The sequence below is a fragment of the Drosophila sulfurigaster genome, chromosome 2R, assembly GCF_023558435.1.
Source record: "Drosophila sulfurigaster albostrigata strain 15112-1811.04 chromosome 2R, ASM2355843v2, whole genome shotgun sequence".
In the NCBI taxonomy this organism is placed as follows: Eukaryota; Metazoa; Arthropoda; class Insecta; order Diptera; family Drosophilidae; genus Drosophila; species Drosophila sulfurigaster.
Window position 1 is genome coordinate 34,909,623 of NC_084882.1, and position 14,356 is coordinate 34,923,978.

General features: G+C 37.1%; 3 protein-coding genes across 6 annotated transcripts in view; all 3 read left to right on the forward strand.

The window, feature by feature from the left end:
* LOC133837340 (uncharacterized) overlaps nt 1-6,535 on the forward strand; it is a 129,789-nt gene extending 123,254 nt beyond the window's left edge. For 3 of the 4 annotated variants that reach the window (XM_062268060.1, XM_062268061.1, XM_062268059.1), the window contains 4 exons: nt 4,746-4,914; nt 4,979-5,296; nt 5,925-6,242; nt 6,300-6,535. In XM_062268060.1, the coding sequence (XP_062124044.1) occupies nt 4,858-4,914; nt 4,979-5,296; nt 5,925-6,242; nt 6,300-6,452 (846 nt within the window). In that variant the 5' untranslated portion in view covers nt 4,746-4,857 and the 3' untranslated portion in view covers nt 6,453-6,535. Of the gene's footprint in view, nt 1-4,745; nt 4,915-4,978; nt 5,297-5,387; nt 5,580-5,924; nt 6,243-6,299 lie in introns of those variants that run through there. The other variant, XM_062268062.1, reaches the window with a different exon arrangement.
* Nucleotides 6,536-9,307: 2,772 nt separating this feature from the next.
* LOC133839242 (uncharacterized) lies at nt 9,308-9,939 on the forward strand. The gene is made up of 2 exons (XM_062270649.1): nt 9,308-9,637; nt 9,692-9,939. The coding sequence occupies exons 1-2, from the start codon at nt 9,338-9,340 to the stop codon at nt 9,842-9,844; spliced, it is 453 nt and encodes a 150-aa protein (XP_062126633.1). The 5' UTR covers nt 9,308-9,337; the 3' UTR covers nt 9,845-9,939.
* A 1,253-nt stretch (nt 9,940-11,192) lies between these two features.
* On the forward strand, nt 11,193-14,224 carry LOC133835920 (SCY1-like protein 2). The gene is given in 7 exon segments (XM_062266109.1): nt 11,193-11,418; nt 11,495-11,574; nt 11,576-12,095; nt 12,149-13,024; nt 13,087-13,306; nt 13,367-13,555; nt 13,616-14,224. Coding segments are annotated over 7 exon segments (2,538 nt in total). The 5' UTR covers nt 11,193-11,291; the 3' UTR covers nt 14,142-14,224.
* The last annotated feature ends 132 nt before the right edge of the window (nt 14,225-14,356 follow it).

The window sequence follows — 14,356 nt, forward strand, 5'->3', positions numbered from 1 at the left end:
GCAAAATGTTGAAAAAGACATATTTGGTATATTGATTTAGTATTGTATTAAAAATATACTATAGAGTGAAAATATACCAGATAATCAGACAAATATATTTGGTATATTGATATTTTACTACATTTAAAATATTCCACAGAGAACAAAAATATACCATATATTGATATATTACTACATTTCAAATATACCATATACCAAATATACCATAGAGAGCAAAAATATACCATATTTGATATATTGACTTTTAAAATATACCATACAGAGTAAAAAATATACCATATTTGATATATTGATATATTACTACATTTAAAATATACCATAGATAGTAAAAATATACCATAGTATCAGTCAAATACTCTATATTTGGTATATTGATATAGTACTACTCAAAATTTACCATAGAGTGTAAAATATACCAGATTGTCAGATAAAGCAACTAAGATCGGTAATAAGTAAGGAATCATCAAAAGTATAGTTATTTATATTTATTTTGCTGTTATCTAAATAAAATGAAATCAATTGCTTAAAACTTCTTTAACTTCAACAATGAACAAATATTAAATTTAGCAACTATTTAGTAACATATAAAGGCAACTAAAATAAAGCAACTCCAGCAATGAAATCTATGTTTAGATGTATAATTAAGCAACTCTTTAAAAATATAGCGCAAACTAAGAAAAAGAATAAAAAAAACCCCTGCCATGGAATTTTTTTTTAGATTTATACTAATAGAAATTGCTGGCAATAAAAAAATAATTTGAATAATCAATAATTACATTACAACTAAAAAGGCCTATAAAAATCATATAAGAGAAAAGTGTAAAATCAATTGTGACTAGCACAATAAAATTTAAGCGTGTTCTGCTAGTAATAAATATAAGTAATAAATATAAATATTATAAACAACGTAATCAATTCCGTCTGTCTGCCTGTCTGTCCGTTCGTTTAGACACGCTGATCTCCGAAGTAAAAACAGTTGGAGCTGCCAATTTTGCTGTCAATGTTCTTACTAAGTACAACATAGATTATGTTTGTTTTACAATTTAACTGTGGCCATTAACACCTTAGTAAATCGATTTTAACATTGTAAGGTTGGACTATAAAAATGTTGAACGAGTTACTTAAAGTTGCGTTGTCTTGCTTGTTGCTTCAATCCTGCTTCTGCTGTCGATTTACACAGTCTTTAAGTCAATTACAGATTGAAAGTAATTGCAGACAGCTTCGGCGAGTTCGATTGCAATTGAATCATCAGTTCGATTTCGAGTTCGAGTTGCCGTCCAGAGAATATGGCCACACATCCGTCAGCAAACTGGATGCTACTTTGTATGCCTTGCATTGTGCGAAACCGAAACGTCGTCGTTTGGCGTTGTTCGCTCATAAATTTAGCAGGTTTCTTGTTGTTTCGCTTCTTTTTTTGTTGGTTGTGTTGTGTGTAATTTTCCTTTATTTTCTTTCCACTGCGATTGCGATGCGATGCGTTGCGAATCGCTTTTTTTGTGTGTGTCTGTGTGTGTAGCTAGAGAGACACGAATATTCTCCAGAGGAGGGGGGTTCTACAACAGACATTGATTCTGAGTACACTCACTCTTAAAGCCTTAATCGCGTCGCTGCAATCAATCACGTAATTGCCAGCGTGTTTGTTACGCCGTTTGCATCTGTATCTTGTCATTGTATCTTTTCACACACAACAAAAGCGCACAAATCTATTAACTGAGATACACATGTATTGTATGTATGAGACGCTCTCTGAAATAAATGACAAACAAAAGACGCATTAATTAAATTTTGTATATATTCTTGCTGTTGTTGTTGTTGTCAATGTCTCCGGTCATTGCTATTGTTGTATTTTAATGATGCCTTTATAACGAATTATTCGCTTATATCAATTCTGCATGTGCCACGTGCAGTACCACATTGAACTGTTTAACTGCTTGCCACACACACACACACATACACACACACACACAAACACACACACACTCGCATTTCACAATTGGTTGTAACATTAAATTGTAACACATTACTCATACGTCATGTGGTCGCTAGCTGGAGACTTGAACCTCAAGTGATGCGTAACTAATTACCATTGTTTCACGCATCAACTTAAGATCGAAGACGTCAGCTTTGTGAGGGACGGAAAGGAGGGAAGAGAGAGACAGAGAGATAAATGGGAATGAAGAATGAGAGAATTATGTTTACATCTTCAATCTAAAACATTTTAGAAAGAACAAATAAAGATTTATATTTACTGCTTTATTAAATTAGTTAATAGGAATAGTAATAACAAATAAAGATTTATACTTATTGCTTTATAAATTAGTTAAGCGGAAGCGCCTGTGATATTTGAATTCAATTAAATATACATCTTTCATCAAGAAACTGTTATATTCCCTGCCTGACAGTGATAAATTAAAATCAAAACACAATTAGGAAATACCTGAGATCGATAATACACATTCTGAAGTGGAGCAACGCTGTCCCTCTTGCATATAACTAGCTTCATTTTTGACGCACATTGCCGTAGACGGGGCGACTATTATCAGCAATTATGATGAATAATGTTAAGTATTGGTTTCGACAAGTCATCATGCCTTTGGAATACCAAGTTCGGCGCAAAAGTAAATAAACAAACAAACGAGCTAAGAGGCAGACAGGCAGACAAACGGACAAAGATAGAAATCAGACAAGCAGACAGAGTAACATATAAAAAGTCAAAATCTGAATTAGCAACATTTCGGTGAGTTACTCGTCGTCGTCGTAGTTGGAGTTCTCGTAATTGCCATTGCGGATTTTGTACGCAAATACGCAAAGAGACAGAGACACGAGACACGAGACAGAATACACGGATACAGATGCAAGATACGAATATAGATACAGATAGTGAGATACATTTAGCGAGTGTGGAGTGTGTGTGTAGTCTGCTTGTCACTGCATAATTATCACCGGCTCTTAACGATGCCAGAGGATGAGAATGAGAATGAGGATGAGGATGAGGGGTCAATACAGTGTAGAACGCATTGGCGTGATTTAACATCGACGCCTGTGTCAAGCTGCCTGATTTATTTTATGACTCAACACATGAGCCGTATGGCGTACGACTTTAATTCCCTCCAAATAAAAAAATACCTGTCATGATAGAATGGCAAAAATTACCAACACTTGGCCACATTCTATAGCTGTGTGTGTGTGTGTGTGTGTGTACATACCGAAAAATCCATTGAAATTCAGAGCGAGAGTTCAGCATTGGCCACAGCTACAAATCGCGCGCAAACAACTCGACTGCATTTCGCATCGCATCGCATCGCGTTGCCATCTTTCACTAGGGGCTCAGAGAGAGAGACCCGGAGCTAAGCTTAGTCGATATGCCTTCCTGGCCAAAAGGGAGCGGAACACAGGCAGCGAACCAATAAAGTCCCAAATGCGATTTTTCTAAATGCATTCGAGTGTTTTATTTATTGAACTGCTTGCGTGTAAGTGTGTGTGTGTGGGGCGTAAATATCGCGATAACTATTCATTTTCGCAAGTAAACAAATGTATTTCAAGTGCAATTAAGCGGCCACAAGTTGATTACCCAACAACTTAACATCGAATTTAATTCAAAACTTAAGTTCCAAAGCGAACATTTTCCACTCTAGAAACTCTCCGGAGTCATCGTCGCATAATCACATTTGTATGCCGTGAGGCTGAAGCTCACATAAATTACGAGCACAATATATGTCTTAGTTTTAGGGGAATTTCCTGGATGCAAGTATGGAATACTTAATTTCGCATCGCATCGCATCGGAAATACGTCTCTTGGTAGTTGGGTAACAAGTTTGACCTTTCCACTTGCAAATAAATTGTGTACGCGCATATTAGAAAAGCGTGTAAAATATGTTTACTTTCATATTCCCTAATATTATATAAAAAAGGTAAAAAAACACATCAAGCAAGCTGTGCAAACAGCGTGTTCGTACTTGATTGTGTAAAGAGAAAAACCTCTTTAAATGCCCTTGAAACGCAACTGAAGTGTGCACTTCTCTTACTTGTATTTATTTGAGTTGTGAGCAGGATGTGCATACTACTAATTGCTACCTTATAGAGTAAGTATTTGCTTAGCCATTTTCAAAGGAAATTCTATTCTGTGCCGAGACAAGAAATCAACTCGTGTGTGTCAATGAATAATTGATGTTTTAACGCTTTGTGACCGCGGCTCATTAAAATATTATTATTATTATTATTATTGTTCTTTTTGAGTGTATTGCTCAAACAAAAGGTCAACTAGTTAGTGCAGTTAAAAGATGCTTCCTCAAAACCATTAAAATAACGCTTTCAAGTTGAAAATAGAACTGGCTTACGTTATGCTTGAATGCAAATTGTTTTAACAGCATTTTGAATTTAGCTTAATTATGAATTATGACTTCTGAAAATACTTTTGGCAATTACTGAGAAGGGCAATGTGATTGAAAAAGTAAAGCATACTTTTAGATGCAACGATAATTCGCTGGTCTTACAACTCATTACCACAATTAACAAAATTAAAGCATACTTTTAGGTGCAAAGATATTTTACTTAGAAGGGCATCTCTAGCAAAAAGTAAAGCATACTTTTAGGTGCTAATTCGCTTGCCTTACAACTCATGCCGAAGATGTAATCTACATTTACTTTGTGTTTATGTTTGTCAATTTAATTAGAAGCTGTCGGTGGTGATTATAAAAACATTATATAAACATCTAGCTAATGGCTTTTAACCAATTTAATTGCAGTTAATTGAAAAATGATTACCGTAAACACATGAAGTTAATCGAATTGTGTTGACCAAATGCAAACCACAAACAACTCTAAGGCCAATCGAGCGCAGCTCCTGGAGATGGAAAGATGACAGTTCGCCTGACAATTTCAATTTTACTATTGCTACAGTTGCAGTTGCAATGTGTATGAAACGATCGCAAATCGAAGACAACTTAAATAACAATTTTCGGTTTCGGTTTATTTGCAGAGTGCGACTGTCTTTAAATTGACAAATGCCGTGTGCGAGTCGTTCAACAAATCGTGGGTGGAGTTCGAGCTGTGTCGCCTTAGAGCTGTGAGCCGCCACAAGGTTTACCTCAATCTAAATGTCACTCTGCATCAGCCAATTAATGATATACACATTAAGGGGCAGCTGATGAAGAAAGAGAATGGCTATAAGCCCTGGCTCTACAGTGTATCCTTTAATGGTTGTCAGTTTATTCGTCGCCGAAACAATCCGCTCATTAAACTCGTCTGGGATCTCTTTAAGGAATATTCAACCCTCAACCACACCTGTCCCTATGTGGTAAGTACTTTGTGTGCTCAACACACACACATAGAGAGCATACTTAATTGCATAACTAATTGTTCATTTGTTTGACGTTGTCACATAATAGGGACAGCAATTGATAAAAGATTTTTACCTCAGAAGTGAGAAGCTTCCCACTCCAATACCCACAGGTGAATATTTGGTGCAACTGACTTGGATAATCAACAAGAAGCCAATAGCTGCAACTAATTTTTATTTCATGTTCGTGGAGGATCTCTAAGAAAATAAAGATAATAATTTACATAACAAAAACTGACTTTAAAGTATTGTTAAATTCAACTAAAATTCAAACTATTCTCTTGATACAATCTACTCTTTCATAATATATTTTGAGAATTCATATATTTTGCCATGCACAATTTAAAGAATTAATTGCACATCTTTTGTCATTAGAAATCAAAATACATGTACAATTTTAAATAAATTATTATGATTTATACCGTAGATTTGCAAATTTCATAGATTTCAATTTGTCATTCACAATTGAAGCAATGGGAAGCCAAGTCGCAGCTTTTATACCTTTGCTGTCGCTTCTGATAGGTCTAAGGCATAGCGTAAGGAGGTCAAAGATTATATAGTTTTAAATTAATTTATGTATTTCCAGACTGGAGTTGTCTTTAAAATGACGAACGCTGTTTGCGAGTCACACAACAAATCCTGGGTGATAATCGAAACTTGTCGATTGCACGCATTGCAAAGGAATAAAACTATTCTGAATCTAATGGTCAATATTTTATATCCCACAAATTCTATTTCAATGCGAATGCAAGTCATGAAAAAAGCCAATGGATATAAGCCTTGGATCTTTGACATAACATTTGATGCTTGCAAATTCATGAAGAATAAATCGAACAAAGCCGTTAAAGTTGTATTCGATCTCTACAAGGACTTTTCAACTATCAACCACTCGTGTCCTTATGTGGTAAGTCATGGATCACTTAGACCTTCATTTATTTCAAATTTCTTTCACTTTCTTTAGGGCAGAAATGGTCTAGTGGGTTTTTATCCAGCACCCGAAAAGCTTAAACTTCCGCTGCCAACTGGCGATTACCTCATTTTAATATCGTGGAAATTTTATAATAGACTTCAATTCGTGACAAATGTTTACTATACATTTGTAGAGGATTATTAAATTGCAATAAAATGTAAAGGCGTTTTTATCACTAATAATTAATATGTCACCACAATGCTAATAAGGGAAAATACAACTACTTAAGCGTGAAAAGTATAAAATCATTTAAAATTCATACTTATCATTAGAAGTAATAATTCAAATCAATTTTTTTATACCCGCTGTGTGCCGACAGTAAATGTATGTAACAGGCAGAAGGAGGCATCTCCGACCCTATAAAGTATATATATTCTTGACCAGCGTCAACAGCCGAGACGATATTGCCATGCCTGGCTGTCCGTCTGTCTGTCCGTCTGTCTGTCTGGCCGTCTGTCCGTCCGTCCGTATGAAAACCTAGATCTCAGAGACTATAAGAGATAGAGCTATATTTTTTCGACAGCATTTGTTATGTTTGCACGCAGATCAAGTCGGTTTCAAATTTTTGACACGCCCACTTCCGCTCTCGCAAATCTGAAAAAATCTAATAACAAGCGTAATTTTAAAGCTGGAGTTGCGAAAAAAGGTATGTACAATAACTACTTAAGTAGTTATGATTCCTAAAAAATTGGTTGCGATCAGATAGAAATTATCGAAGTTATTAAAGAAATACTTTTGTATGGGCAAAAACGCCTACTTACTAGGGATCTTAGTTGCTTTGGCTGACAATCTGGTATATTGTGCCGTCTATGGTATATTTTGAATGCGGTACAATATCGATATACCAAATATACCATTTGGTATATTTTTAGTATTTTTGCAGTACATTTGGTATATTTTGAGAATAATACTGCAAAATATATTGCTTTTATTCAAAATGGGTTGCGTTTATCTCACAGTCGAGTACACTCGACTGTAGCTTTCTTACTTGTTTAATAATATATTTTAAGAATTTATATAACCGATTATCTATTATTTTGCCATGCACAATTTAAAGAATTAATTGCACATCATTTGTCATTACGAATTAAAATATATGTGCAATTTTAAATCAATTATTGTGATTTATAGATTTGCAAATTTCATAGATTTCAATTTGTCATTCACAATTGAAGCAATGAGAATCCAAGTCACAGCTTTTATACCTTTGCTGTCGCTTTTGATAGGTCTAAGTCATGGCGTATTTGTATTATAATTTATATATTTCCAGACTGGACTTGTCTTTAAAATGACGAATGCTGTTTGCGAGTCGCACAACAAATCCTGGGTGATTGTCGAGACTTGTCGACTTCGCGCTTTGCAGCGCAATAAAACGATACTCAATGTCTATTTAAATGTTTTGCATCCTACGAATTCGGTTTCGATACGCATGCAAATCCAGAAAAAGTTCAACGGATATAAACCTTGGATTTTTGATACCACATTCGATGCTTGCAAATTTATGAAGGATAGATCAAACAAAGCGGTTCAAGTCATATTCGATCTTATTAAAGGATATACGAGTATTAGCCATCCCTGTCCCTATGTGGTAAGTCATCACTCACTTAATCGATTATAAATGTGTCGGTTAATACACTTCTTATAGGGCCAACAATATCTTAGAGATTTCTACCCGGCTTTAGAAAAGTTTAGACTTCCTCTGCCAACTGGCGAATATCTTCTCTTGATGACCTGGAAATTCTACAATAGAATTCAACTAGAAACAAATGTTTACTTTACATTTGTAGAGGATTAATAAAAAAAAATTTTAATTATCAATGGAATTTCATGATTATCATTAAAGTGGCAGCACATGTCAAATAGAGCACAATTATAACTACTTAAGCGTAAAAGTTGTTGCATCACAAATACGCATTAAAAGCAACAGATGATTACTGATTAAAATCACAGCATTTCAATTATTTCAGTTTAGAATAGGAATTTAATAGATTTGAGTAAATCATTCCCAATTGAAGCTTTGCTCTGGATAGAACGCAATGAGACTTAAATTGTCAATATTTGTATTTTTGCTGATGCTTCTGTTTGTCGTAAGATTTAAAAAAAATAAATTGATTTTATATTTTTTTAATTATTTTTTATATTTCCAGAATGCAGTTGTCTTTAAAATGACGAACGCTGTTTGCGAGTCACACAACAAATCCTGGGTGATAATCGAAACTTGTCGACTTCACGCTCTGCAACGCAATAAGACGATTCTTAATCTCTATTTAAATGTTTTGCATCCTACGAATTCGGTTTCGATACGAATGCAAGTCCAGAAAAAGGCGAACGGATATAAACCTTGGGTTTTTGATACTACCTTCGATGCTTGCAAATTTATGAAGGATAAATCGAACAAAGCAGTTAAAGTTGTATTCGATCTTTTTTAAAGAATATTCGAGTCTGGACCATCCTTGTCCCTATGTGGTAAGTGATGAATCGTTTATTAATATGTCGCTTAATACATTTCTTATAGGGACAACAATATCTTAGAGGTTTCTACCCGGCCATCGATAAGCTTAGACTTCCGTTGCCAACTGGCGATTATCTTCTGGAAGTTCTACAATAGAATTCAACTAGAAACAAATGTTTACTTTACATTTGTAGAGGATTTTTTAAGTAATCATTAAATTGTCTCCACATGCCAAATAGAGCAAAAATATGTCACCTAAGCGTAAATGTTATAACATCACAAATAAACATTAAAATGCGATTACACTAGAATTTGCAAAATGAATTATTGATTAAAAGTAATAATTAAAAAGACATTTTTTCAATTATTATAGTTTAGAATAGGAATTTAATGGATTTGTATAAAAATCATTCCCAATTGAAGCTTCGCTTTGGATAGACGCAATGAAATACAAGATCTCTGTTTTTGTATTTTTGTTGCCGCTTCTGGTTGTCGTAAGATTAAACGATGAACCAGGAATTAGATTTTATATTTATTAAATTAATTTATATACTTTCAGAATGGAGTTGTCTTTAAAATGACAAACGCTGTTTGCGAATCCCGCAACAAATCTTGGGTGATTGTCGAGACTTGTCGATTGCACGCATTGCAAAGGAATAAAACTGTTCTCAATCTAATGGTCAATTTTTTACATCCCAGCAATTCTATTTCGTCGCGAATGCAAATCATGAAAAAGGCAAATGGATATAAGCCTTGGGTCTTTGACACAACATTTGATGCTTGCAAATTTATGAAAGACAAATCAAACAAAGCCGCTAAAGTTGTATTCGATCTCTTCAAGGACTTTTCAACTATCAACCACTCGTGTCCTTATGTGGTAAGTCACAGATCACTTAGTGCGTCACCTATATCAAATTTATTATACCTTTAGGGTAGAAATGGTCTATGGGGCTTTTATCCAGCAGCCGATAAGCTTCGACTTCCGCTGCCAACTGGAGATTACCTCATTTTAATATCATGGAAATTTTATAACAAACTTCAATTCGTGACAAATGTTTACTTTACATTTGTAGAGGATTATTAAATTGTGCAACGAAGAATGAAATGTAAAGGCGTTTTTATCACTAATAATTAATGTGACACCACATTGATAATTAGGGCAAATTCAACTACTTAAGCGTGAAAGGTAGAAAATCATTTAAAATGCATGCTTTGTAGTTACGAATTAAAAGGAGATTTGCAAAATTAATTGCTTATCATTAGAAATAATAATTCGAATCAATTTTTTTTCAATTTGCAAAATTTAAAATGAAAATTTAATATATTTATATTTGTTATTCGCAATTTAAACTTTTCTTGGAATACAACGCAATGACAAGCTACGCCTCAGTATTTGTTTTTTTGCTGTCTCTTCTGTTGATTATAAGCTTAACCGTAAGGATAATAACAAGTATTCAATATATTGTTTTAGCATTTTGTATATTTTGCAGAATGGAGTTGTCTTTAAAATGACGAATGCTGTTTGCAAGTCACACAACAAGTCTTGGGTGAAAATCGAAACTTGTCGACTGCACGCATTGCAACGCAATAAGACGATTCTCAATGTAATGGTCAATTTTTTGCATCCTACGAATTCTGTATCGATGCGAGTTCAAGTCTTGAAGAAGGCCAATGGTTATAAGCCTTGGATCTTCGACGTTACGTTCGATGCCTGCAAGTTTATAAAAGACAAGTCCAACAAAGCCGTTAGGGTCATATTCGATCTCTTTAAAGACTTTTCATCTCTTAACCATACTTGTCCTTATGTGGTAAGTAGCGGATACTTCAATGTCGCAAGCATAACGTATCTTATTTTTAGGGCACAAATGGTATACTTGGTTTTTACCCGAAAGTGGATAAACTGAGTCTTCCGATGCCCACTGGAGACTATCTTTTATTAATGTTCTGGAAGTTTTACAATAAACCTCAGTTCGAAACAAATGTTTACTTTACATTTGTGGAGGACTTTTGAAGCGTGCAAGGCCTAAATGAAGTATCAAACTATAAACGTACTTGAACTATTTGAACTAAATTAACAACTGCGTATACTTCCTATTTAAATGAAGCGGGTAAATTAAATAAAAACGATACCAAGAATTCGTTAAAAACGCAACTTCGATATGCAGGCAATGAAAGAACATATCGAACGTGCAGGGCGAACTAGTTCGGAACTTAGAGCTACACCCAAATAGGTATCGATTTGGAATTTTTTGTTGAAATGAAAGCCAAAATGGTTCTTCACAACACAAAAAAAATGTTTATTAAGGCCGCGCTTATTTACTTACCTTAATTACCTTCTTAGAATTTTTTTAATATTTCCCCTTCGACATCGATATTTTAAAGAACTTGCAAAAACATCGATACATCGATTCTGATGGCATCGATGTTTCTCCACCTCTACTATTGATTACTAAAACAAAAAGAATTTGGCAAAACACTGGGGCGATTGCTGCAAGGCTGCTTAACATATTACTAGCTTACTAGCAATCATCATGGATGTGATTAACAAATTCTATTCGTCAGCCGTGCAGACAGTGTCGCAGCTTTCTGGCGTGCTGCCAGGAAATAATGTGACACGAGAATACGAAGTACTGGAACAGGTTTGCACAGCAGGTGTGGGTGAGTAAAACAAGTTGTATAAACAATTTAATACGCTGGCATATTGCAACTGCAATAAAATGAATTCCTTTTACAGGTCTGATGTGGAAGGTCTACAATGGCCACAAGAAGAGCACCAAGCAAGAAGTATCTGTGTTTGTGTTTGAGAAAAAAAGTGCTGGAGCGCTGGTCCAAAGATGATCGCGAAACGATGCTCGAAACCCTGCGACGCGGTGTCCAGCAACTGACCAAGATACGTCATCCACATGTGCTCACGGTGCAGCATCCGCTTGAGGAGAGTCGCGACTCCTTGGCCTTTGCCACCGAGCCTGTGTTCGCCTCCTTGGCGAATGTTGTGGGCGATGCTGTGAGATCCGATAAGAAGCTCTACGATGTGGAGATACGTCATGGTCTGCTGCAGCTCTTCGATGGCCTGCAGTTTCTGCACAACGATGCAAAGATCGTACATCGCAACATCTGCGCCGAAACGATTGTGATTAACAAGAATCGCAGCTGGAAACTGTTTGGCTTCGACTTTTGCATTGCCAATCAGCCCTCAACGAATGGCACGCCTCATTGGCCTTGCCGAGAGCACAGCACCTCGCTGCATGTGCTCGCCCAGCCAAGCTTGGAGTATACGGCTCCAGAACTGGCGCTAAACAGTGTCAACACCCCAGACAGTGATCTCTTCTCATTGGGTAAGCACATGAAATACTTCTCAATGCGTAGCTAAAGATTTTCGTTCTTCCAGGTGTGCTCATCTTTACCATTTACTCCGGCAAGCCTCTGAAAATGTTTGGCAGTGATTACAGCGGATTTCGTCGATACGCCAACGAATTGAATCAACGAAAGTATCCACCCATGAACACCATACCAAGCGAGCTCACCGAGAGTCTGAAGGCTTTGCTGCATCCCAGCGCCAGCTTGCGACCGAAATTGCATGAGCTCAAACAGATCACTTACTTCCAGGATGTGGGCGTCAAGACTCTAAGTTATCTGGACTCGCTATATCAATGGGACAATTTGCAGAAATCGAAATTCTACAAGGGTTTACCACAGATCATTCCCACGCTGCCGCATCGCGTTAATCTCCACTCCATATTGCCGTATTTGATCAAGGAGTTTGTCAACTCGCCCATGATTCCATTTGTGCTGCCCAATGTGCTGCTGATTGCAGAGATGAGCAGCCAGCGAGAATACTGTGATCACATTCTACCGCACCTGAAGCCCATTTTCAAGCTCACGGATCCCATACAGATTCTGTTGATATTCATGCAAAAAATGGACTTGCTACTGAAACTAACGCCAGCGGAAGAAGTGAAGCAGAGTGTGTTGCCATTGTTGTATCGTTCGTTGGAGTGCGACATGCCGCAGATTCAGGAGTTGTGCCTGGGCGTGTTGCCCACATTCTCCACGCTCATCGATTACAATGCCATGAAGAATGCGGTGATTCCACGCATCAAGAAGCTGTGTCTCAACAGCAACAATGTGTCGGTTAAGGTGAACTGTTTGATCTCGATTGGCAAGCTGCTTGAGAATTTGGATAAGTGGCTAGTGCTCGATGAGATTCTGCCCTTCCTGCAGCACATACAAAGTCGTGAGCCGGCGATTGTCATGGCCATCATAGGTGAGTTTTAAATATATTACATTTCATGGAAAGAAATCTTAACTTATAATACTATATTTCAGGCATTTACAAGATTGCCATGACAAACACGAAGCTGGGCATCACCAAGGATGTGATGGCGCACAAATGCATTCCATTCCTGGTGCCACTGAGTGTTGAGAATGGTCTGACCATTGCTCAATTCAACACAATCATAGCGTTAATCAAAGAGATGCTGGGCCGTGTAGAGCAAGAACAGCGCGAAAAGCTGCAGCAATTGTCGACCATACAACGGGACAACAAGTAGGACAATCACTTAAATAATAAACTATATATATTCACTATGTAATGTATCATCCACAGACCCAAAGATGCTTCCGAAATCTTGGCCAATGAGCTGGAGAACAATGCAAGCTATGGCGGCGGCAGCAATGGCAACAAGAGCGACGACGACATGTTCTCTGGCTTCAGCGTGGGACAACCATCGCCAACTGCTGCTCCAAAGCCAATTGCCACAACACTGGCGCCTGTCAAGACAAAGGAGCAACTCAAGTACAAAATCAAGAAGTAGCTGCAAGGCTTAGCAACTAAGCAAGTTTTTCTTATTTGCAGAATATCGCACAATGCAGCTAATGATATGGCATCGAAGCCAGACATGTTCTCCTCGCTGATGCAAAGCAACCTCAGTGGCTTGTCCATTAACCAAGGCACAACAGCAGCAGCAGCAACGAGTGCAGTTCCAGCCATAGCCGCTCCTCCTCACTGGCATAGCGCAAATCCGCTGGTAATGAATCATCAATTGGCCTCCCCACAGGCAGCTAGCAGCAACAACAATTTCTCCTCGCTGGACGACTTGGATCCCTTCGGATCTGCAGCATCCAATGCAGCCAATCAGGCTGCCAAACCGAACAATGCTAACGGTGCCAACATGTACACGCTGCAGCAGCCGACAGTCAACTACATCTATCCAACGGGCTACAATGCAGTCAACAACAGCATGAACAGTATGCAGCAGAGCAGGCCAATGAATTTGGGTGCCACGCCCACACCGACGCCTACGTTGATGCCGCAAACGACGACGGACAGCAAGAATCTGAATACGCTGTCGCAGCAGGACATACTTAATTTCTTGAACTAGAGACAAAAAAACATTCCCCAGACCCGGTCAAATAGCCAATGTTTTTAATCAACTATTCCGTAATATATTTAAATTATTGTGTATGTGTATGGTTTATGTGAGTGAATGTCCTGAGTGCGTGTCTGTGTTAGTTAGCAAAAGTTTTGCTCGTTCATTGCAACGTTCAACAAATATCAACAATTTTGTAATGCGAGAGTGTGCGTGTATTTTAATGT

What these genes read in the sequence shown, in the direction of transcription:
- LOC133839242 (XM_062270649.1), top strand. Translation starts at nt 9,338, where the DNA reads ATGACAAACGCTGTTTGCGAATCCCGCAACAAATCTTGGGTGATTGTC. An exon ending in ACCACTCGTGTCCTTATGTG is followed by an intron (nt 9,638 to 9,691) that starts GTAAGTCACAGA and finishes TTATACCTTTAG; the next exon opens with GGTAGAAATGGTCTATGGGG.